This window comes from Astatotilapia calliptera, chromosome 13 (genome assembly GCF_900246225.1).
Source record: "Astatotilapia calliptera chromosome 13, fAstCal1.2, whole genome shotgun sequence".
NCBI classification, from domain to species: Eukaryota; Metazoa; Chordata; class Actinopteri; order Cichliformes; family Cichlidae; genus Astatotilapia; species Astatotilapia calliptera.
In genome coordinates this window covers 13,304,552-13,329,513 of record NC_039314.1, presented here as the reverse complement: position 1 = coordinate 13,329,513, position 24,962 = coordinate 13,304,552, and the positions used below count along the sequence as shown (strand labels likewise).

The following is a 24,962-nucleotide window of genomic DNA, read 5'->3' as shown; positions in this document are numbered from 1 at the left end:
GGTATAATATTAAAAGATTTAAACATTTGGATTGCTTCATACAGTAAAAAGGACACAAAATAAATGCCATCAACAAAGTGTTATTTTCCTTTATCTCTCAGGACATATTACTGCACATTACAATAGCACATTGTAATTGTCTTATGCAATCATAAAAAGACTCTTCATTTTGAATCACTCAGGCCCAGGGTACATTTCAGAAGTCAGAACAAGATGTCATTATATTACATTATATTATGGTTGTAAAATAAAATCAGCCTCTTGCATGAACCTTTTTATCTTTTCCTTTTGGGTTATTTCTAACTTTTACAAAGAGGTTTAAAATACACCGTGATGAGAAATTATTAATCGATTATTATCTGATTCAGCCCATTTCACGCTACTGTTTCACAGCAACCAAACAATTTTTACAAACATTCAGCTATAAAAATAGACTACTGTATGATATTAATTCTTAAAAACAGCAACAGCCACATCACCATTTTTTCACTTCATACATGGCTGAATTAAAAAACTATGCTTCTGAATCTCAAAATCTCCAATTTGTGCTTAAAGGTAAAGCAGGCTTGTCAGTAGCAAAAGTTTTTCCAAACAACTTTTGATATACCGTATGATATATAATAAAATGCAGTTAGGTTGAACAGGCAGTGCTAATGACACTGTTTACACAAGAAGCATAGCTTAGCTTCTCACATTCAAAGTCAAATGGAATGGTGAACTCTGTAAAACAAGTAAATCAACAGCGAATCTCCAAAAGCAGAAACAATATAACAGTTTGCTATAGAGACTTATTAAAACTACAAACCAAAAACATTCTGAGACTATTTTCACTTGAAAAAGTCATTTGCAACCACTTAAAATCATGTATATTATGATCCATTCACTCTTTACTTTATTAAATATTTAATATCAGTTTTTACTCTCACCAATCAGACACCTCCATAAAGTCCTCCAGTTCACTCATAGCTATTATATCACGAGGATTATATTGCGAGTGGGCTGAGTTATCATTTTCACAAACTGAGCTTCCTGCAAGCTGGCTGTTTGTGTCACACTCTGGGAACGACTCATATGAGCCATGTGTGCTGTAAATTGTGTTATATGTTTTGTCTTTGTCATTAACCGTGTCCATGTACGGGGTCTTCTCTGGACTGTAGCGATGCCCTTCAGAGTTTTGTCCCAGTTCAAAAGCCTGATGTCCAGGCTGCTGGTTCTGGTGGAGAGTTGCAGGAACCTGCGACTTGTTGGGATGCAGGGAATTGATACTTGCAGGCTGGTAGTGTTGGGGATAACCGTGGGACCCTTGATAAAGCACAAAGGGTTTGCCAGCAGGAAAAGTCTGGGAGAAGGGCTGTTGCTGGGACTTGATCTGCATCTCAGGCTGTGGGCATGTTTGCTGGGGTTGAGGTTGTGAGATGCTCTTGCCAGACTCGCGCACATTCAGTTGGATATACTTTCCTGTCTGTGGGTCAAAGAAAGTCTTCTTTTTCACTTGAACAGGCAGGTCCACTACAAAATACTGACCAGAACCGGGGTCTTGCAGCACCTTGCGCTGGGTCAGAGGGTAGGCCTGGGGATAGCTTGACTCTACATGATACTGTGTCACTGGAGCTGGGTGGTGGGCTTGGTGGAAAGTGGGAGAAGAGGGAACATGAGCAACAGTCTTAGGAGCAGCAGTATGGGAAGCAGGGCCAGTAGCATAATGAGACACACCAGGGAGGGAAACGGCGGCAGTATGAGGGATAGAAATAGGACCAGTGGCATGAGGGGAAGCGTGGAAAGAGTGGTGTTCTGTATGGGTGGAAGGCAAGCTGGACCCTGACACAGGAGCATTAGCAAGGGAGACAGGTGAGGAAAAATGAGGGGAAGCCATAGCATGGCGATTAGAGGATCGTACCTCAGTGGATGAAGAGGAACGAATAGTGGAGACATCTTTCTCAACTCCAGAAAGGCTGTCTGCGCCAACTTTGGACAACTCTTTCTTCATTCTCCGGGTAGTTAGCCTTTGAGCCCTCCGTAGGGCTTTCTCGCTCTTTGGGGGAACAGCTGGAGGCTTGCCCAAAGAACGGGACACATCACTGCTGAAGCTACATGCTGATTCTGGTCTCTCGTAGTCATAAAGACCTCGTATGTCTGCAAGGTCTGCTGCACTGGTGGCAAAACTTTCCACATCTTCAGACATATTGCTGATAAGAGAGCGTGAGTCATCTTCCTCCATAGCAATGCTTCTCCTGGAATAGGGCCTATAATGAGGGATAGGGGCTGAGTGATCCTGTGGTGAAGATGCTGACTGGAAAGTTGAAGATTCACTGACAGCAGTGAGTCTATTTAAACCTGTGTGATGCTGGACAGGAGTTCCAGCACTGTGTCTTATTTTCTCCTGTCCTTCCTCTCTTTTCTCTAATCCCCTGTCACTGGGTGAACCCACCCGGACATCGTCTCCAAAGCTCTTATAGAATCGTGGCTTAACCGATTTGGTGGAAGCGGAACCTCTGAAGGTGTTGTCCTTTACTCTGAACATTAAGGGCTTGACTCCTAGAGCAGGTGAGGAAGTGTTGGATCGGGGCAGAGATGGAGCTGGAGATGCAGGGGCATGGGGTCTATAAGATCTCGTGTGGGACCCGTGGGACTCAGTTGACTCATTTTCTGATAGATTGCTTCTTTGTTGGGAGGGTGAAGGGGAGCATAGTTGCCTTTCTCTTTGTTTTGTCTCTGATTCTGTTGAAGTAATGGCATAGTACTGGAGAGCATCCACCTGTGCTACTCTTTTTTCCTCTCTCCGATTATCTCTCACCTTCTCACTGTCAGCTGTTACCTTTTCTTCTTCCCTCTTGTTAGCCTTGATGTTATTCTCTCTTTGAGCTAGCATGCCTTCTTTTTCCACTCTCATCTCATTTTTCAGTGCTTCTTGGCTGTTTTCATGAAGTTTAGGTCTCTCGTTGGCTTGCTTTTCTTCCTTTATGATGTTTACTCTTTCTACAGCTCTCATTTCTGCCTCCCCTGTTTGAGTTCTCATCCATTCTTCCTTTTTCTGCCTTTGTCTCTTTTGCTCTTCCATTTGTATCTGTTCAATCCTTTCCTCTTCTGAAATATGCAAAACTTTATCTCCTTCTCTTGGTTTTCTTTTATTGTCTGCCTCAGTATTGGCAAGTATCTTCTCCTCAATCTGTCGTTGTTCCTCAATCAAAGCTGCTTTCCTCTGTTGAATCTCCTGAAATGCTCTCCTTTGTTGCTCTCTTTGAGCTACTCTCATCTGTAGCTCTTCTTCTGCAGCTCTCTGTAGCTTTTCTTGTGTAGTTTTCCTCTGTTGCTCTTCTTGTGCAGCTCTTCTTTTCAGTTCTTCGGCAGCCCTTTGTTTTTCTTGTGCTACTCTCAGTTGCTCTTCATGCACAGCTCTTCTTTGTTGCTCGTCTTGTGCAGCTCTCCTTTGTTGCTCTTCTTGTACAGCTCTTCTCTGTTGCTCTTCTTGTGCAGCTCTCCTTTGTTGCTCTTCTTGTGCAGCTCTCCTTTGTTGCTCTTCTTGTGCAGCTCTCCTTTGTTGCTCTTCTTGTGCAGCTCTTCTTTGTTGCTCTTCTTGTACAGCTCTTTTCTGTTGCTCGTCTTGTGCAGCTCTCCTTTGTTGCTCTTCTTGTGCAGCTCTTTTTTGTTGCTCGTCTTGTGCAGCTCTCCTTTGTTGCTCTTCTTCTGCAGCTCTTTTCTGTTGCTTTTCTTGTGCAGCTTTCATTTGTTGCTCTTCTTGTGCAGCTCTTCTTGTAAGGTCTTCAGCAACCCACTGTTTTTCTTCTTGTGCTATTCTTAGTTGCTCTTCATGCACAGCTCTTCTCTGTTGCTCTTCTTGTGCAGCTCTCCTTTGTTGCTCTTCTTGTGCAGCTCTCCTCTGCTGCTCTTCTTGTGCAGCTCTCCTTTGTTGCTCTTCTTGTACAGCTCTTCTCTGTTGCTCGTCTTGTGCAGCTCTCCTTTGTTGCTCTTCTTGTGCAGCTCTCCTTTGTTGCTCTTCTTGTGCAGCTCTCCTTTGTTGCTCTTCTTGTGCAGCTCTTTTCTGTTGCTCTTCTTGTGCAGCTCTCCTTTGTTGCTCTTCTTGTGCAGCTCTTCTTGTAAGGTCTTCAGCAACCCACTGTTTTTCTTCTTGTGCTATTCTTAGTTGCTCTTCTTGCACAGCTCTTCTCTGTTGCTCTTCTTGTGCAGCTCTCCTTTGTTGCTCTTCTTGTGCAGCTCTTCTCTTCAGTTCTTCTTCAACCCTCTGTTTTTCTTCTTGTGCTATTGTTTGATGCTCTTCATACACAGCTCTTCTCTGTTGCTCTTCTTGCGCAGCTCTTCTCTGTTGCTCTTCTTGTGCAGCTCTTCTTTGTTGCTCTTCTTGTGCAGCTCTCCTTTGATGCGCTTCTTGTGCAGCTCTTCTTTTCAGTTCTTCTGCAGCTCTCTGTTTTTCTTCTTGTGCTCTTCTTAGTTGCTCTTCTTGCACAGCTCTTTTTTGTTGCTCTTCATACACAGCTCTTCTTTGTTGCTCTTCTTGTGCAGCTCTTTTTTGCTGCTCTTCTTGTGCAGCTCTTTTTTGCTGCTCTTCTTGTGCAGCTTTTCTTTGTTGCTCTTCTTGTGCAGCTCTTTTTTGCTGCTCTTCATACACAGCTCTTCTTTGTTGCTCTTCTTGTGCAGCTTTTCTTTGTTGCTCTTCTTGTGCAGCTCTTTTTTGCTGCTCTTCTTGTGCAGCTTTCCTCTGTTGCTCTTCTTGTGCAGCTCTCTGTTGCTCCTCTATTCTTCTGTTCTTCTTTTCCTCAATTTCTTTCATTCTCACTTTTTCTTCTCTTTGTTCTGCTCTAATATCCTCTTCTTTCTGTTTGAATTTTGTTTCTTCATCTGATCTCTCTGCTTCCCTCTGCTTCTCTCGCCTCTCCTTGATCTTAATAGCTACGGCCTCACGCTCTTTTGCTCTCCTCTCCTCTTCTCTCTGAGTGGCTCTCCTCTCTTCTTCAGCCAGAGAAGCTCTACTCTCATCCAATATATGCTTTATTTTCATGTCTTCTTCTCTTTTTATCTCTTCAGACATGAATGCTTGCTCTTCTTCTAATTGTTTTTTCGTACGCTGCTGCTTTGCTATGATTATTCCATGCTGAGTTTCAAGACTTTCTTCTTTTAGTTTTTCTGTCCTCTCATCGTCAGTCTTAGGCCCCAGGTCTTTATTTTGATGTTTTTCAAATCTCCCATCTTGCATTTGTTGGGTAAAATTTTCTTTCCTGTTGCGCATTTGCTCCATGGTTGGATGTAGAGAGTCGTTAACTACAAAAGATGATGTTGCTGGTTGCAAAGAATGACTATTTGGCTGACAAACGGTTTGATCTTCTTGGTATCCCTTTTGGGAGCCAGCTTCAGATATTTGTATTGTCTGAGTTTTTGGTGAATGGTTCCTTTCTTTGTGTTGGGTATATTTTGCTGCATTGTCTGCCGGGCTTTTCTTCACTTTGGAATCTTGTCTTTCTTTTTCTCCCAGTTTGAACATCCCTGTTCTTTGATGCTCTTTGTCTGTGATGGGAAATACTAGTAGTTTGGGTACTTTATTCACCTTAGCACTCATTTCTGTCTTATCTGGCAAACTTTTCTCTTTTACAGAGTTCTCATGTGGGTCAGTAGTAAACACAGGACGTCTGCTATGACGGGTCTGTATTAGTGGAAAGAATCCTTCCTTTTTGTTGGGTGGGTATTCCTGAAAAGTATTTGCTTCTCTGTCCTCTGAAACAATTACTTTTAACCTTGCATAGTCTGCAATTGCTGATATCTCTGGTGTTGTGGATAGCTTTCCTTTTGGTTTTGTTTTAACTTCAGGTTTTTCTTGAAATGTGCTCTCCCTTGCTGGGAATGAATTTCTTGAACTTTGTCTTTCGGTTGCCGATACAGTGGAGTGGTTCTCAGTTTGTTTTCTAATGTGATTAGCTTGTTCTGCCTTAGCATTTTCATTATTATTCCATCTCTTCCTAGATCTGTCTGTCTGTTTTGATTCTAGCTTATCTTCTGCGTCCCAATTTTTCCTTTTAGCATCTTCATCTTGAACTGTACTTGAATCGGTTGTTTTTCTTTTACTTTGATCCACAGTGAACACAAAGGCTTCAATCTTTCCTTCATTGTGTGTTTCATTGCTGGCAGCTGTTCTGTTTGGTGGTAACCCTGGAAGTCCCCTTCCCTCTGATCCCTCTCTATCAGTTTTGCTATTGTACTGTGGCTCATTACTGGTTTCTGTTATCCCTTGTACTTGAAAGTAGTCTCCATTTGCTTGTTGTTCACTTGATTCACCCACCAGTTCCTCACATTTCTTTACTTTTTCAAGCTCTTCATTCTCAGATTGAGTATTCTCGCTTGTTGCATTGTTGCTATTCTGTTGATTGCTAAATTTCAGCGAATCAGACAGTTTTCTAACACTGGACAGCACATGTGTGTCATCAGAACTAGATCTCTCAGTGCATGCTTGTTCTTCTGTGCTTAAAGTGATAACTTTTTCTTGGCAACTAGATGATGTAACTTCTTTCTCTTTATTACCTTGCACTCGATCAAATGGCAAAGTTGCACCATCTTCTTTTCCAACTATCGCCATGTTATCCGTCTCAGTTACTGATGGTACAACTCTGATGGCGATGCTGTCAATGTGCACGTTATCGTTCTCTTTTTTATTATCCCTGATTTGGTTGTCATTATATTGAAATTTGTGTGATCCATGTGTGTTTTCATTTTTGAATAACTTGTTGGAAGGACTGGTGTTTAACATTTTTGGAACTATAGAGTCATGTTTGTTTTCCTCAAGTAGCGGTGCTGTTTTGCCATCTACATTGCTGATGCTGGCCTGATTGTCCACATTTGTCATATCTTCTTTCAGAACTTGCTTGGCGACCTGCTTTATCAGCATTTCAGCATCATTCATGTTGTTGATTCCAGTGTTCACTGTTGTGACAGCTAAGTTCTCATTGCTATGAGCTGTTTGCACTTTTTGTGGATTTTTCTCTTCATCTGTCCTCTCTCTTAGCATTTTATCTGTGTTGTCATCCTTTCCTTGTCTTGCTTTTATGTCCTCTTTGTGGTGAAGGGGTTGAGTTTCACCTGGCACTGTATTTTTAGCGGGTACAGTGATGGTACCTTTTTTGGTCAAGGTTTCTGGCTGTGTTTCCCCCTGAGGTTTTGTATTCATAGTAGAACCATCCTGCTGTGGATGTGTCCTTTCCTGACACATCTTCATATTGTTCTTTACTGCTTCTGAGAGTGGTGTTTCTTGCACATTTTCAGGATGACTTTCTCTAACAAATTTAGCCTGATCTTCTGTTTCCTGCGTGTTATTTTTCTTTATGACCTCATTTGAAGATGTGTTTCTTTCAGTTAATTCTAGACATGAGTTGGGAGAACACTTATCCAGTTCTGAACTGTTGTTCTCTTTCTCTGTTACATTCAGATGGTTTTGAGCATTGTTATTCCCTTGACCAGTGTTCACAGTTGGCTTTCTTTCGTGTACAGTTACCATTATTCCCATAATCTGCAAGCTATGATCAGCTGCAGGTTCTTTTTTCTGACCAAAGACAATGTTTAGTGAAGGTGCTAAGTCTACATAAGCTTCTTCTTTACTTTCAGCCTTTTCTGTCATCACAGGTTTGGAGCTTGCAGCATTGACACAGGTGGTGTCTGCAGGATCTTCTTCCTTTTTGTTGGGAATGTCAGCTTTTATATCTGAAGAGTCTTTACCTCCATCTTTTGGTTTTCCAGATATTTCTGCATAAACTGCTTTCTGTTCTTCTTGGTTGATCGTGAGTGGCTGCTCTTTATTTTGCATTGGTTTGGACTCCAGCTTTTGATTTTGTAGCAAGCATTCAGTTGTGCTCATGATATTATGAGTGGTGGTTGCTGCAGATTTAACTGGTATAGTAGCAGAGCTTGAAGGTGAAACAGACTTGACACGGTCCATCTGTACTCCTAAAGATCCCATCTGAGGTTTCAGTGTTGCATTACTGGGCATTATACTTTCATGCTTTTTAGACGCCTCCTGCGATGGCGGCCTCTGTCGTATCTTAACTGTCTGACTACCAGCTAATTGCTTGGAAGAATTTTTGGATATGAATCCATCTCGTATAGCACAGCCCTTTTCTTTAATTGCTGAAATTTCCTTTTCAGCATGAGCTTTTATCTTGGAAGTCAGAATCTCTTGCTTGGTCATGGCTCTTTCTTTATGAGACAGTGATTTGGGAGGCATAAAATGCTGATCTTTACTTGGGCCTACATTGTGCTCAGCTGACTTAGGTTTCCTTTCATGGGGTAGCAGTTTCACCCAATCAGAATCTCTTTGCTGTGAAACCTCAGTGTCTTTCACAGGGGTGCATTTTTCCAATTTTTCAACACTGTTGTCCTTCATGTTATCGCTAACAGTGTCAAAATTTGCTCTGTTATTTACATTAGTTACAGAATAATTGGCACTGGGTAATTTGGATTCTTTGGCTGACACATTGTAAACAGGCTGACTTTCAGAGACTTCACTGGATTTAAAGCCACCTACTTCCTCTATATTTTTTTGGTTAGCTGTGATAAATCTGCTTGTAGGACTGTGTTCTTCTGTTGATTTCTCCTTATTTACTTTCTCAACTTTATTAGGAGGTAAAACTTGCTTTTCATAAGGACCATTTAATAAGACATTCCCTGTCACTGATGAATTGTTTTTGTCTGTTGAAATTCTGTTAGTACAGCCATATTTCTCTCTCAGATGTTCATAATCATCACTGCCTCTGCTGGATTGATCATTGTCTTTTCTGATAACTGTTTCTTCCTGGTGACGCTTTTGAACTTCCTTATCTTTCTTTAAGTAATTCTCTTTTTCATTTATATTTAACTTTAAAGGAACATCGTTCTTTGAAGTGCCATCCTCTTTTATGATGATGGCATGTCTGCCTTTCTCTTTTTGCTCACATCTCATTTTCTCTTTTATTTTGGCTAACTCTGCTTTAGCTTTAGCTAGCTCGGTCTTGACTTGCTTGACTTTATCTGGCTCACTTTTGACCAGTTGTGCAGCCGTTAGTTTAGCTGTGAGTTTAGCTGACATTTCCTGCATGCTTTCTGCTTTTATAAGCTCTGCTTTAGCTCGCTCCTGCTTTGCCCATTCTGCTTTTCCAACTTCAGGTTTAGCATCTTGCGTTGTGCTTGTTCCTGTTGTAGACTGCTCTATATTCACATGAACTGAAGCTTTTACTTCCTTTGCTTTTCGGAAACTCCCAGCTTTAATGTGGTCTGTTTGGATCTTCTCCACTTCAGCTACATTTGTCTTCACTTCTTTTGCTTCAGTTTGCTGCTCTTTTGCATGCTCTGTTTTTTCCGCCCCGGCCGTTTTTACATTAACCTTTTCTGTTCCAGATTGTTCTGTTTCTGTCTGCTCTTTCTTAACTTGTTCAGTGGTTACCTCCATTTGCTGGACTTGTGCTACATTGATCCAATTTTCTGTGGCCTGTTCAGTTTTAGCTTCCTCTATTCTCGTCTGCCAAGCCTGCTCGGTTTTTGCCAGTTCAGTTTTTATGTGCTCTTCTTTTAGCTTCTCTGTTTCAGCTCGTTCCGCTTTGACCTGCTTACCCTGCTCCTTTTTAATGTGCTCAGCTCTTGCTTCCTCTGTGATATTTCTTGGCTCATCTCTTACCTCGTGTACTCTGGTTTGTTCAGCCTTTGTCTGCTCCTCTCTGGCAAGCTCTGGTTGTTTTTTTCTGAACTGTCTTGTTTGTTCTCCTTTTATCTTCTCCTCTTTATTTTCTTTAATATGTTCTGCTTGGGGTTGTTTCCCTCTCTCCTCCTTTATTAGTCCTGATTTGACCCGCTCTGCTGCGTCTTTCTGCGAATCATTCTGCCCTGCTAAAATTAACTTAGAGGGTTCTGCTTTAGGCTGCTCCACTTGAGCCCCCTGCTGAACTTTTGCCACCTCTGCCTGGGTGTGGTGGGATTTTATATGTTCTGCCATGACCTGTTTAGCCTTGACCTCAGCAAACTGTCTCTCCGTCATCTGCTCTGCTATTTGGGGGGCAGATGTTTTGTCTGGGTTAAATGAATTTATGTGTATATTATGTTCAGACTGTGGTTTCACTTCTGAAGGCTGAAGACTCTGGACCTCGTGTCCCCTTGGAATTTGCATATATTGTTTTCTTTGACTTGTTTCACCCATGCCTATATGTTTGTCTTTAGCAGAAGAAAACATCTGATGGCTTATACATTCATTGTCATTATATTTGTTATAATCCTGTTTAAAATAATGATCTTTCAAATCAGTTTTCTCATTACATCCAGAATGTGTTTGAAGCACTCTTTTGTCCTGGTGACTTTCTTGCCTTGTCTTTTCCATTAAAGTAGCTGTTTCTTGTTTCCATGGAGAGATAGTTGCATTCATGCTGAGCTTTTCTGTATCTTGGCTGTTTGTCTGCCTCCACTTATCCTGTAAGGAGACATTACTGTAATCATGTTTGTTGTGTTTGAGCTGCTCACATTTCTCCACCTTTGTGAATAGCCTTCCCACTGTTTCATTAAAAGGTTGTTCAATGTTTGGCTTGCTTATTAAATATTCTCCACTTTGATTGTTGTCAGCATTTAGCCTTGGTGTTTCTGTAGCTGAATAAGGTGTTTTATGTGTGTATAAAGCCCCTCCCAACGTTCCTACATCAGCCATAGTATCCTGCCTATAGGGAGCAAATGATGCTAAATCTTCATGGAGATTCTGTCCATTAGCCAGCTTATTGCCGGTGTAGTTTTCAGGTAAAAATCCAGTAAACCCAGAGTGATGAACCATCTGGGCTTGCATCTGAGCTCTCTGGTAATCACTTAAAGAGTATTCTGCATATTGGCCTGTAGTTGCCATTACAGGTTGAGAATTTGACATTGTAAGTGACAGTTCTGGGATGCGATACTGGTTCATAGCAGCATTTGTCCTGCTGGATTCCTGTAGCTGTGAAAATTGAATTTCTGAATCTGGAAATTCAGGGATATCTATCACAGTATCTCTAGACTCGTGCGTTGGTGGCTGTTTGTTGTTCTCAGACGTCTCCGCTGCTTTAAATTTGGTAGGACTGTAGGTGCTTTTTACTCGTTTTCTGTTGTCTTTGAGATTGAAGAGCAGACTCGTGGCTCTGGATTTGTAGGTGGACATCCTAATGTCGGGAGTCACACCCCTGCTTTCAGCTCGTACTGGAGAATGCTCTACAGGTTGAGGAGAAGTTGCATAATGTTGGAGATCAGAAGAAATAGCTTCTTGATGTGCATGGACCAGAGGTGTCAGCAGCTGGCTGATGTTAAATGGCGTGGTGCTTGTGTTACTGCCAATAGCGTTAGGTGCCACTGTTACTGCATTATTGCCAAGACTTACATTTTCTTTTCTGTAAAGTACTGTTTGTTGGTTTTCTGTCACTTCCGTAGTAATATTTTGCTCTGCCATCATTTTGATTTTCTGCTGGAGGGCTTTGACAGAGCTGATGGTGTCCCTCACACGTCGAGACATCTCAATGGTGGGTGATGCAGTCGATGGGCGATGGGACGGAAGCCTGTTGGTTCCCACACTCTGGCTTCTTTTTCTGTACGGGTAATTACCTGCCAACTCTGACTCACAGCGTTTCTCCACAGCTGAAGCGTTCTGTAGCACTGTAGATGTCGAGGTGGAACGTGGAAGAGATGGTGAAATCATGGGTGCCAAGTTACTCCTTGGCCGTCTGATACCTGTATAATGACCCTGTGGTTGACCCATCTGTGAAGGCTCCTTGTACATAGGTGTCTCATACCATTTAGCGAACTCGGAACGGTGCATAAAGCCTGAGATTTGTCCTTGCTGGAAGGGAAACCTGTTATGGTCCCTCCACACCTTGAAGGGACTAAACTCGCTGTGTATAAAGACATTAGAGTTGCAGTTGACCTGTGTGCACATGCTCTGTTTATTGTGTGAAGATCTCATAAAAGAAGATGCAGAACTGTGAGACACTGCTGCTACATCAGATCCAAAGGAGTGGAGGTTGTTGTCTCCATATGAGAATGAACCAGAAGAGGGGAAATGACTGCTGTGAAAATTTTGCTGGTATGATGTAGAGAATTCAGAAAGTTCCCTCTGGATACTCATTAGAGCTGATTTGTCCCAGCTCGTCTCATCTTTCCACTCTCTGATTTTGTCATCCATTCCTACTCCATCCCTGTTTCGCTCAGAATTAAATGCTCTGATGAGAGAGGAAACTCTGGAGTTGCTTTTGCGTTGCTGTGAACTCAACTCTGTGGCTCCATTGCTGAGAAAGTTGAGCCGTTCCTCCTTTAAAGATGTTTCCTTTTGAGAGGTTTCCACAACGGAGTGCTGGAATGTGGCAGAAATCCTCCCCTGTGTCCTTTCTCCATGAACCTCCCATTGTGGATCTCTGTGAATCTCACCTCCGTACATTCTTCCATGGCTCCAGTCCTGTCCATACTGCTGCACCTTGAGGCTGAAGTTCTCACGTGCAGCTCTCTTAAGTTCTTCCCTTTCTCTGTCCTCTCCGTCCTCTCTGTCCTGTCCGCTCTGGCTAAAGGCCAGCTGTCTGTCTCTCTGAGTGCAGGGTGAAGACAGACTTAGGTCTGAGTCATTATAAACAGCTTCATCGCCGATACAGAGACTCCTGAATGCCCTGTCTGTCAGACTGCAGACCTCACGGTCATTCTCATCCAAGAAGGACCCACCGCTGGAGGTGTCGCTGTAGCCTCCATCGCTGTGCCTTCGATGCCCGCCACTCTTTCGGCCAGAGCGGCGCTTCTCAACGGAGGTCATGATGCAGAATTGCAAACAAAAATGTCTGCCTTCAGTTGTTCAAACATTCATGCAAACATAGACCTCAAAATTACACACTCTGCCTGCTGCTGGAGCTGCTGCACCCAGAATTTAGGGCCCTGGGTCAGGATTTTGTAAAGCCAGTAGCTCCTACGGCATCATGCCATTTAGCTGGCCTGTCTCCAAAACAATCCCAGAGTTTGTTGTTTTCCTAGAAGAAAAAGGAAATGGGAAATAGGCTAGGATGAGTGCTGTAATCCATCACTGTATAAAACACAGTTTCATAACACTATTTTGCTCAATTTATTGCAAACTTATCCAAAGACTAAAATATATACAATATTCCCTCCTATGTCATTTGTTGTGGTGCTTAAGTTTTTGGTTGCTGGTCTTGATACGTTTAAATTTTCTTTTGCATTAAGCCACAATGTACTGTATGTGGTTCTGAAAACAGCGCTGTAAATCCTTCCACTCAATCACCGTGACCTTCAGAGATCAGAGACATGTTGTGAATAAAACTACACTGTTGCTAGGCGCGGCGAAGACAGCCTCACGTGAGTTATTTAGGGTAATCAAGATGCATCTGTACAAATTTAGATGGGCACGCATGCACCACAAATTGACTTCGCAGTGCAAGACAGAAACTGAGTAATCAGAGCTTGAAATGAGCACATAATGTCACATTTTCAAGTCACTAATGCTGCTGATCTTCAATCAGCCTGTTTCCTGTCTAGTCAAAGAGGGAAAACATCTTATTAGGACTTGTCAAGTGTGACACTGAAACTTTTTTTTCTTTACATAGGGGGTGAAAATTAGATTATAATATCCTTAAGCATAGCTCTTACTATTCTGGGATTTTACATGTATAAATTACCTAATCTACTGCCAGTAAAGTGCATAATCTGTTATCGATTTTTTCAAACAAACTATATGTCATTTAGACTCCTTTAAATTATCATTAATTACAAAGAATGTTCTTCTTTCATAAATAAACATGCAAAGCCTTAATCTAAATGAAACTCAAAACATCCAAGGCCACATGTAAGATCTAAGTAGTAGAACAGCTGACACAGAAGCTTTACTTTTCCTATTATTTACACTCATGAACTTCTTGTGGTGGGCTTCAAAATTCACTAAACTGAATTAGAAAATATATCCACAATTCTACAAATCACAAACCCTGGGTTATATATTAAAATATAGTTTAACATATCTGCAATAATGTAGTTTGTTTCTTCCCGGCTGCAGGATATAGGTGAGGTATCACATTCTTCTTCTGTTGTACTGTAAATGGGTAATATCATGGGTATATTTTGGTTAAATACTATGCAGCTGCCAAGCAGCCATCACCTTGCTCAGAGTACTCAGTGGTTCATTAATATCTTTTGACCTGGAGGCTATCCATCTGATACACATCTATAACACAGTTACTCACCACACTGCTGTACTGACCGACTACATCAGCATCTAATAAGAGCGACGCAGAAATAAAAAGAAGTTTAAAACTATAATGCAACACGTTTCTCTATTAAGCAAAAAAAACAAAAAAACAAAAACGCAGTAGCTTGAACAAGGCCACATGTTCCATGTCTTTGCATTGTCCCAGTACACTCACAGCAAGTATCTTCTTTCAGTGTATTAAAAGAAACATTGAGAAAACGATCAAAGCAATTAAAACATTTTAGATTTTTGTTTTCATCCCTGTCTGTCTTGACTCAAACAAAACATTTGGTATATAGAGAGAGACTTCTTAAAAAAGAAGCATTAAAGACGTGCACAATTTTGATAGCCATCCCTCATTCAGCTGCATTTTTTTTTTTTTTTTTTGCAGTGGTGTCTTGTAAAACTGCCAGCTTGATTTCAGCCCATTCTTGCATGTGACAGGTTTATTTTTGTGCAGTGACGGGTCTCCAGCTTAAACCTGACACCAAAGATGACTCGTTTTCAGATGGGACTCCAATCCAGTCCAAAGGAAGACTGAACAGGAATGTCTCTGTACCTTCTCAAAGGATAACAGTAAATGTTTGCTGATGTCAGCAAGTTTCAGTGGAACAAAACCAAATTCTATAAGTGCAGCTAAACACTGCACAGTAGCTTCAGTAAGTCAATTTGTATTACCTTTTTACAAATGGGATCAGAGATTTTCTTATCTCTTACCTTTCTTATCTGTGTGAAAATCATTGAAATTCCAAGCTTAAGAGTAATGTTATGTACATCTGTTATGGTCATGTTTTTTGGGGGCATTTTTCATGTATTTCTTTCAAATATGAACAAGAATGCACACTGAGATTCTTGTCTTACCTTTGAGTTTTATATTCCATAATTTGCGCCTTGTTGTAAACTCCTCAAAAGTGTTTCATCTCTTTAAAAAAGCCTTTGACGCTGATCTGATCTGTCCCCTCTCACAGCTTCAGCTCTCAGAAATCCAAAAAACCCCTCTATGTAGTCCACTGTCAGGTCTCTGAGCCGCTAGCAGGACTCGGGGCTGGAGACTAGACAGAAATAGAGGAGTTGTCCCAGGGAGAGTGTCCACCATGGGGGACCAGAATGAGGACTCGGGCTAGCATGTGGGTCTGTGAAATCCTTTGGTGTCGAGTGTCAGATGGATGAAACAAACAGCCTCTCAACTATTTATAAATCTGGACAGCTACTATTGGCCATTAGCAGCCAGAGCTAACTGTCAGTAAACTGGAAACGTATTGCAAGTTTGTGAGGAGGTTGCAAGATCTAAACCAGGAGAAAACACTAATTTCCTGAGGATGTGCTATGGTGCTGAGTGTTTGGGAGGGTGTATGGAGGGGCTGTAGCTTGGGTGCCCTTCTGGGAGACAGAAATAACTTGATTGTGTTGCACTCAAGTGCCACCTTCTTTGTTGAACAGAACTGACAAGCACTATATTGAGTGTCAACAAGTGGCCTCCGGCCACTTTGCTTGAATGAAGCTTCATGTTGGAGACCAAAATGAGGGAATTTATTTTTCTATCATTGTTGGGCTTTCCCCCCCCCCCCCCATCTATTTCCTTTTATTTTTTGTTTGACACATCATGTCTGAGAGGTTAATTTTAACCTGAATTTTCACTTTATTACAGTACTCAAACCATGGCCCGTCTAATCTCCCTGACTACAGCCTCACTCAACCCCCAGCAGAAAAGGCCATAAGGCAAAGGAAGGGGAGGAACTGTACCTCCCCCTTTCACCCCCATAGCTCCTTCCCCTCCTACAGCATGCTGCTATAATAGGAGATTGCTGCAGCAGATAGTTTCCTGGGATTCTTGGCGGGTGCAGGGCTGGCCTGACAGGATGATGGACACACACACATGGGCCTTAATGGAGACGCACTCCTCCGCACATGCCCACACACATACACAGATGGTTTTACGTAGAGCTCACTAAACTTTAGGAAAGGCTGATGTAATCCCTTTTTAACTAATCTCTTTCCGCCCTTCTAAACAGACTCCACCCACACGCCCTTCTCATGCTCTATTTTCCTCTCCACCCTGAAACCAAGTCAGTCGCTGACAATCAGCTGTATGTTCCACTCATATCAATAACAGATGCAAGTTGCTGTCATAAAATCTTGTTTTGCTATTTACTTTTGGGCCTTTAATCTACGAGTACGGTCTTTTAAAAAATTGTTTTGATTGATAAACTGTCATTTGTAACATGCCTCAGTAAGAATAATCTGTATGTCATAAACCAAAAGGCTCAATTTCCCCACTTAGGTTAGACATGATGCCACTCACATCAGTTTCCTGCTCACTAAGTCCCTCTAGTGGGCAAATTTAGATTACAAAACACCCAGTTTTTACAGTTCTGTGCAGAAATGTGGACTTTTGATACAAACCTCTCAAGTTTTTGTACAATGCAGCTCTCCAGCTTTGCTTCAGAATAGCTTTATTGAGAAGCTGCCGGGGACTGTGAGCATTGATCACAAACGCTGAGGATGCTTTTCCTTCTGCTGAGTAAGGGGGAGCAGAGCTGTGGTTATGTGGCAAACAGCAGACAGGCACATTACTCGCTGCATTAAGATATGCTTTGTTTGTATAATCTCCATCCAGAAATGAGCCTAATTGATTCTAATTGATTGGGTTATTGGTCAGCTCCGCTGCAGGAATTAAAAGCAGAGACGATACTTTAGCAGGTTGTTTTGGCCCTTCACTGGACATAGGCCTGAATTCACTTTATGTCTGACTTTGGGAGCTAGGTATGTAAATAGTAAAAATTTAGTGTTGCACCTAATGTCAAGCAAAAGGAGCTGCATGTATGGATGACTCTTTCTTGAGTGTACGGCCTCTTTCTGTCTTATATTGTCTGCGTGCGTCTGTGGATGGGTGCATGTGCGCAGCGTCTCCCTGTTTCAGGACATTTTTTTCCCCACATCCCTGCAAAAATATTTCATTACTGCAACAAAAGAAGCCCATTAACTGCACTGTAAGAACAGAGTTCAACTGCTGTCCCCCGTATTCACCATGTTTGTCTGCTTTTCTGGCCACTCTCCAGCTAATTTGATATAACAATGCTCCACAAAACCGCCTCAGGACTTTTTTTAGGTGACAGAAAATTATCAATGATGCCACATGCACAGCTGAATGTCAACACCAACTTGACTTGTTTATGAAATATTAAAGCAGTGAATTATGGGCACCATGCAGAACTTAATGATGATCGGAGTCATTATAACTTCAGCATCCTTTGTTTTGGCTAATGATTAAATTCCACAACTGCTGTATTCAATTTTGGAGAGACTGAATGTGTTTTTCTGTGTCTTTTGTATGAGTTGGCCGGATTACGTCGTCCATACTGGTACATTCTGGAGAAGAAGCTGGTTTGTATAAGGATATTGTGTTATCATTAGCCGCCATGTCACTGGGCTCAACATATTTGCTCTGGAGCTCTCTCATGCACTTAAAGATAAAGCATTATATGAAGGCGCAATGTTTTTGGTAATAATATTTGGGCCATTTTTAGATCCAGGAGAGCAGTCGCTACATAATGCAATATTTCTATACCTGCAGTGTTTTATGATATCAAATATGTAAAATTAAAAAAAGGGCCTCCAGTTGAAACTTTTGTCTAAATTTGGGGATTTTCTCTGAAAATGTAACACGAATGTTGCATGGGTTCATAGAAATTAAAAATCCTACCAAAAAGTCTTAAAGTCACAATCAGTAAAAGATTCACTTTATTGGTATAGTTTTCAGATATTTACAACATGCACACATAATGGTGTGAAAAAAAAAAGAAGAAAAAGATGATCTGTGTACAACCTGGCACGACTTCTGACATTATCTCCCTCTCCTGTGTCACCAGGGTGTCGCCTCATCAATTATTGAACCACTACTTCATGGTAATACATAATTTCTTATCAATTATTCATGATAATGTGTGTGTAGTTTACTTAATTGTGTTATTGACTATCAAAAGTAATTTCCTGAAAATCCTCAAGGACGCAAATTGAATCAGCAACTACTGGTTGTGTGCACTGCGGTTAAGTATTCTCAGTCTGATCAGTCGATCTTATAGTCAAGAGTCATTCTAGTGAGGGGAGATATTTAAGAATAATGAATCAACAAATATATTGCCCGTGATAAACTACGTTGTGAAGAGCCCTGAGGTGATGACAGATGATATTTTTTCAAATGTAAATCCAACATTAACAAATAGCATATATCATCTTTAATGGGGTTTATTAAAAATAAAAATAAAAAAAAGGCTCGCAGAGAGGAGGGGTGAGCGCAAGCGTTCCTAAAAGTAAATAAATAATAAGAGTCACGAATGCTCTCCTCTCCCAGCTTTAAAGGAAGCTGATAAATAATGTATTAGAACAGATGGCTGGAGCGAGAGGCAACAGGAGAGGAACATGAGCGAGTACATCTTTAATTGTTTTAAAGAACATGTCACAACAGGACTGGTGTGTTCCCTGTCTGCTGGCACTACAGATGTGCTAACAGAGTGGAAGGGACAACTGCCGCTCTCTCGCTGAGTCTGCTTTAGCCTGCCTGGGGTTCACACATAGTCTAGCACATGTACACATTTACACTTAAAATGCCTGATTAATATTAAAGTGCACTTTCACTTTTAAACTCAAAAGAATGAGAGGCGATTGCTTGACCTGATGCCATAAACAATATATTGCCCAAAATCCTGCAAAACTCTTCACTGTCCTGCCAGCCATTTGCACACTTACAGTTTACATGCATTAATGTTTACAAGGTAACCACCAGACCTCCTAATGAAAATGAGAGGAACAACATCAGGATTATTTAAATTCACATTATCAAATATGTCTTTGTCGCACACATATTGTATCTATGTAAGTCCATCGAAAGAGTCCAAGAGCGCATGAAGACAGATAATAGATCCAAAAACCACAGTTGTGCTTTTATGAGGGAACGAGGCCCCAGTTACTGAGCATTTCTCACAATCATAACTTACTGTCAAATAAATAGTTAAATGTTTTCATCCACACAGTGTGATATGAGAAAAGTCCGTCCCAGGCTGTTTCTGGAGTCAGTCATTTGTGCTTAGTTTCTCATACAGCCAGGGTCGAGTAGTTACAGTAGGCACAGTCACACAGATTTAGAGTATCGGTACATCCACGTTTGTGTCCAGCGCCTTCACTTTTTCTCCAGTGGTTCCTTAGGGCAGTGAGGGTGCTTGTCAGGACTGCTGCCCAGGACTGGGACCTTGGAGGCCAAGGTGGGACTGGAGCTATCTCCCCCTCTTCCGACAGCGCCTGACACCTCAATGGGAGGACCCACCGAGGGTCTTACCACCCCAGCTGCGCTCACGCCGACTCCTGACAGGACTCCCACGCTGGCACCTGGTCCGGTTGCTGCACCAAGCAGGTTAGCAGACTGCAGCACTGCCTCAGAGTGCTCACGGGCCTTCATGCGCAGGGCGGCCACACTGGCTGTGCGGTTACCCTGACAACCATAGGGTGGCAGGAAGGACAAGCCCATGGGGTCCGAAACGCAGCACGAGCACAAGCCATTACCTGAAAAATGAGAATCAGTGGAATTTGTGATAAGACAACTTAAAAAATAGATCTTCATCATCTTTATTACCATCTTTATTCATCAGTTAACAAAAATCATATTTACCTTTCAGAGTGGCGACCTGCGAGAGAGCCTGGGCATAGGTGGCAGAGTTAAGGAGGGTGCCTGGTAAGCAGGATGGAAAGAAGGGACCACCAGGACCCACTGTCCTGTTGATACTGGAGAGAGAACAAATACTTAATTAAGTATTAGGAATTACTTAGTACTTAAATATCCAGGTATAACTTTAAGCAGACAATTTATTCTAGTAATATATATCTAGAAATATCTACAGCTATTTCCAAAATACACTAATGAATTAGAATTATTGACTAACGATATGGAGCTTTCTCCAGAAGTTAATGTTGGCTATCAGAGTTTTGAAGAAAAAAAAAATTCTAGTCTGGCCGACAGTGCTTCACAAATTTCCCCTTTAACAGGACGCTGTTTCACTAAGATAACTGTGACGACGGTCGTCTGTCTGTCTCTTCTCACCTTGGCTGCATCTCCAGTGGTTCTTTCTGTTTTCTGCCCTGGTCCACTGGGGACTGAGAGTTGATGCTGCGAGATGGAGGAGTTCCCTCACTCATCTGCTCTTTCCCTCCTTCAGGGTCCGAGCTCCCTCGCTCTGTCTTCCTCCACTTTGCTCTGCGGTTCTGAAACCAAACCTGCATTTGACAAAAAAAATAATATTAATTAAAAATGTGAAAAAATAAAAAAGTACAACAAATTAATTAAACCATAAATTAAAACTGGAATTCTAAAATGGGCCTAATGACACATCAATAATTTCAGTTTAATTCCTTGGATTTAGGCTTGTAATCTAACTTGCGTAATATTGAGAGAAATTGAAACTACATTAAATATATATATTCCCAATTTTTGAAATCTTGTTAACAGTAAAGTTAAAAGAAATATTCCCTACTTCCTTTGTTCTGTGACCTCTCTTATCAAGTGGCATTTGAACCTGTCAAAGCAATGCTCTGATTTCCCACAGTCCCTGACTTAGCCCCAAAACCTTCAGCATCCACAGAGCTGAGAGCACATATAGCCAAGTTCTGGTATCTTAATCGAATGAAGGTCAGTGCCTATAACAACATTTAATTGAGCAATTTTTCATTATCATATTTTAATGACTTCCCACTGACAGTTGTGCTGCCCAAGAGAGAGGCGGCAATGATGAAGTCGTTTATTTCCCTATTTAGTGATTGTTTGACAACATCAGATTCGATTAGGACTTGGTTCTAGCAGGCATTAATCATGATGTGTGAATGGAGGTTAGAGTCGGTGTGCATGTGCTCTGCATCCCTGCTATTGTACCGGGGGTATAAATGATGTCAACAGCCAAACAAAACACATGCATTCATTCGGCATAAAGAAAGGACAACATTTTGGTGGCAGGACAACAATACAGCCGATGGACTTATCTCACCCCTGCACCTTCCAGCTAGAAGTCGCGCCCCCCCACACACACCCATCTCTGAATGGGCTATAATTGCTCCATTAATCTCAATTTGCGGCGTGCTCTTAATGCGGGGGAGGCCCATTGACACTTTACACACAAAAAAGAGGGGGGGCAACAACACTACAACAGAAAGGAAATTTATTTTCTAATAATAATGTAAGTTTAATATCCCTGCATACTGCGGTGGATTCATGTTCAGATTTAATAATAGGAATGTGGTAATCGGATTAGGAGGGGAATAATTTGTTTACAATCCCTAATTTACAGCGCTGGATTCCATTATCAACCCAGCCATTGGGTTTAAGCGATAGTAAGATGACCCTGGGGAACAAAAGGCAAACTATTATATTTCCCACAATTAGATCTGCGCGCACAACAAAACCCAAAAGCAAATCTGGAATGCAGGAAATTACATACAGGACACATAACTTAATTACATCTGGCCAAGTTTATAACCGCGCATATGTGCAGGGCAGGAGCGGAATATAAATTGGCACATTTAAGGTGCATGCTTGCCCATTTTTTCTTTTATGTACGCGCGCGTGTGTGATAGGATCAGGGAGATAGGAAAGGGGAGTTGTGGAGGCTACGGACTTTGCCCTCTTTTAAAACACGTTTTTTCTCTCTCTCTTTTCTGGCTGTGTCACGAGAACGAGATCTGCGCGGATGATGTATTCCTACCTCAGAGACGCGGACAAATTAGTGAAGAACATTATCGCTGGTTAATTATGAATGACCGATTAATCAAGCTAATCTAATATTCACCATTATGTTGATGTTATTAAAGTGCATAGCCGGAATGACAGAGTGCCTTAATTTACCCTCTCTTGCATGGTCAAACGTGCCCAGGACACACCACTGCTGCAGCCATACCTGCACCCTGGCCTCGGTCAGGTTGATCTTCATTGCCAGCTCTTCCCGCGTGAACACGTCCGGGTAGTGGGTCTGGGCGAAAACAGCCTCCAAAGCCTCCAACTGCACATTGGCAAAAAACAGAGGGCAGACTTTTAATTATTAAAATGATTTGCCAGTTGATTTGAATATAAGCAGACTATTCTCTTTCTTTCTTTCTTTCTTTTTGTAAAGAGACATAGTGAATAACGCTAAATAAAGATGTCAAAGATTAGCCTGTAATTGTAAGTACTTACAGTTAAATACACGCGTGACAATCCACAATTATAATAAAAATAATCAACAGATCTTTCGTCGTCTTCTATTTTCATATGATTTTATGGCATCATTGCCTCTGGGCTTTTGGAAATAAATTTGGGATAAAGGTTTTATTTTTATTTTATTTTTTATGTCTGTGGTGAATATCAGGGAAATTCCCCCTGCCTTAAAATAGAAAACTTGCCCAACTTTGTATTTATTTCCTCCTCATGTTGAAAGCTAGAGCGCCCTACACCTGCTTTGCTTTAAGAGAAGTTTCAGCTAGGCCCATTTCTTTTTCTCTGATTTGCATATAGCCTATATATATGTGTGTATTTTTTTTTATTTGTTCTGGTAAATAATTACCTGTTGCAAAGTAAATGTTGTTCTGTTTCTGCGCTGTTTCCTACGTAGAAATCCATCGTCAAAATCAGTTGGGGCGTGGTTGCCAAATCCGCCTGAATTCACTGAAAAAAGAGAGAGAGGGAAATTGGAAACAATTCAATCACTTAAAATAATAATAATAATAATAATAATACTGCTTTAATAAGGAGTTAATAACTTCATGATGTATTTAGGTAAGTTCAGTGATAAAAGTGATAAAAGAAAGGCTATAAAAATACAAATATTAGCCAAAGCAGGCACATTTTGTGTTTCCATTAGTTGCATGAAACATTGACGTTAGGTGTCTAAGGGGAACCATGGCGGACTAAAAGCCATGACACCCAACATCTGTGCCCGGGACAAAACGCCCCTTCTGCCCCGGGGCCAAACCACCAGCTCTTCTCACCAAAAGAGAGCAGAGAGAAAATCAGACTTAACCCTTTACATACATACATGAATTTGTGTGGGGAAATATACCGGCTGCTGTTTTGGACTTGTATAAATATTACCAGAGATGCAATAAGCAACCAACAATTTCAAGTTAAAATTTGAAAAGAGTGTTTTACATGCGATATTCAGATTCACAACCGAAACAGTTTGACTTACCTAGTTTTAGTTACATATTACCACGACATAAAAAATACATTTTATAAGTCGGTGTTGTTTTAATTAACAATTACTAACAACACATTGTGTTAAATGATTATATTATAATGATTTAGAGAAAGTAATGATAAATTCGGGCCCATTCTCAAGTCTCCGACAGCACACACACACTTTACGCGCAGAATCACCGCGCGCTGTCTAAACATCACAAAAGTTTACAGAGAACAACTTTAAGAGTAACGTTAGAAATAATCCGTAGCTGGAAAAAACAGCGAGACAGCGAACTTACGCGTGTTGGAGCGACAGCACTCTCCGTCCAGCTGAGGTGGACAGTGGAAGTAGAACATCTTTGCGCGCTTAAGAGACTCCGAAACGGAACCTGGAACAAAGACAAAAGTTTCAGCTTAAACCCACAGACCTAGAATAATGCAGATTTGTGACGGGAGCAACAAAAACACTCTTAAACCGTCAGCAGAAGATGCGGAACCGCGCGGGATTTGGCGAGATTCAAAGTTAATGTGTGAGAGCATCCTACCTGCGGTGAGGATGCTGATGTGAGTGAGTTAGCGCTTCGGAGAGAAGTGGCTGCTGCACTTCCACCGACTCTCTGCCTGGGAGTGTCCAGATCTCTCTGTCTCTCGCTCCCCCCACACTCTTTCTCTCGCTCCTGCAAACACACACACTCACACGCACCCCCACACACTACTCACTTCTCTCTCTCTGTCTGTCTCTCTATTTCTCTCTGGGAGTGTCCAGATGTCTCTATAACTGTATAACTGTCTACAGAGTGTTAAGGCTTTCAGCTAGTGTCGCAGAATCTCACGCCTAATTGGTCCTAATCGGATTATCACGGCTTTGTCTTTCTCACCCCCAACCCCTGGTGTGTGTGTGTGTGTGTGTGTGTGTGTGTGTGTGTGTGTGTGTGTGTGTGTGTGTGTGTGTGTGTGTGTGTGTGTGTGTGTGTGTGTGTGTGTCAGAGAAAGACAGAAAGGAGGAGAGGAAAGACATACCCGGGGTGGCAAACGGCAGCTCTGCTCTGGTGCCAAAAAAATTCATCACAAGTGATTGTTATTCCAGAGTCAAGCATATTCCCTAACCATAAACATGCACACATACCCACTGCACTTTTTATTTGGTTCTTTCATATATTAAAAAAAGCAGGATGACTGCTTTTGGGTTTTAGATTGACTGTCGGGTGGTTTAATTGCTCGTCAGGGTGTGTTAGGGGGTCCACTTTACAAGGGTTTGCGCATGTAGAACACTCACAAGGCCAAATTTTTGATTTTGTTCACAGCAAGGGGTCCAGCGATTTATTTCGCTTCCTCAGATAAATGATCTGCTGCGGGACCCTTTCAATTAGTTTTAAAGCGCATCTGGGACGGCAGAGCGCAGACGCCATGCGTCTCTGAGGTGGAGGCAAAATGAGGCTTCGAGAAGCAGCTGAAATTTAGAAGAGGAGTGCGGGATTGGACTAAACCACATAAAGTGCAGAAAATCCCTTCTAATGGCGCGTAATTGGTTCTGTAATATCATTACAGGCGGATAATGGCCAGTTACAG

At 41.7% G+C, this 24,962-nt stretch overlaps 2 protein-coding genes across 5 annotated transcripts; both read right to left on the bottom strand.

The window, feature by feature from the left end:
* Window positions 1-73: 73 nt before the first annotated feature.
* c13h10orf71 (chromosome 13 C10orf71 homolog) lies at window positions 74-15,535 on the bottom strand. 4 transcript variants are annotated; one of them, XM_026189103.1, is made up of 3 exons: window positions 15,065-15,534; window positions 4,065-12,974; window positions 74-3,983 (listed from the first exon to the last, which is right to left on the bottom strand). In XM_026189103.1, the coding sequence occupies exons 2-3, from the start codon at window positions 12,761-12,763 to the stop codon at window positions 923-925; spliced, it is 11,760 nt and encodes a 3,919-aa protein (XP_026044888.1). In that variant the 5' UTR covers window positions 12,764-12,974; window positions 15,065-15,534; the 3' UTR covers window positions 74-922. The 4 variants fall into 4 exon arrangements, with proteins under 4 accessions (XP_026044888.1, XP_026044889.1, XP_026044887.1 ...); XM_026189104.1 differs by having other exon boundaries at window positions 74-3,533; window positions 4,371-12,974; XM_026189105.1 differs by having other exon boundaries at window positions 1,546-1,623; window positions 1,898-12,974; window positions 15,065-15,535.
* Window positions 15,536-17,958: 2,423 nt separating this feature from the next.
* Window positions 17,959-24,048, bottom strand: drgx (dorsal root ganglia homeobox). Its single transcript, XM_026189174.1, has 7 exons — window positions 23,939-24,048; window positions 23,693-23,782; window positions 22,780-22,880; window positions 22,138-22,239; window positions 20,295-20,467; window positions 19,866-19,978; window positions 17,959-19,759 (listed from the first exon to the last, which is right to left on the bottom strand). Exons 2-7 carry the CDS (start codon window positions 23,748-23,750, stop codon window positions 19,380-19,382), a joined length of 927 nt encoding a protein of 308 aa, XP_026044959.1. The 5' UTR covers window positions 23,751-23,782; window positions 23,939-24,048; the 3' UTR covers window positions 17,959-19,379.
* Window positions 24,049-24,962: the final 914 nt, after the last annotated feature.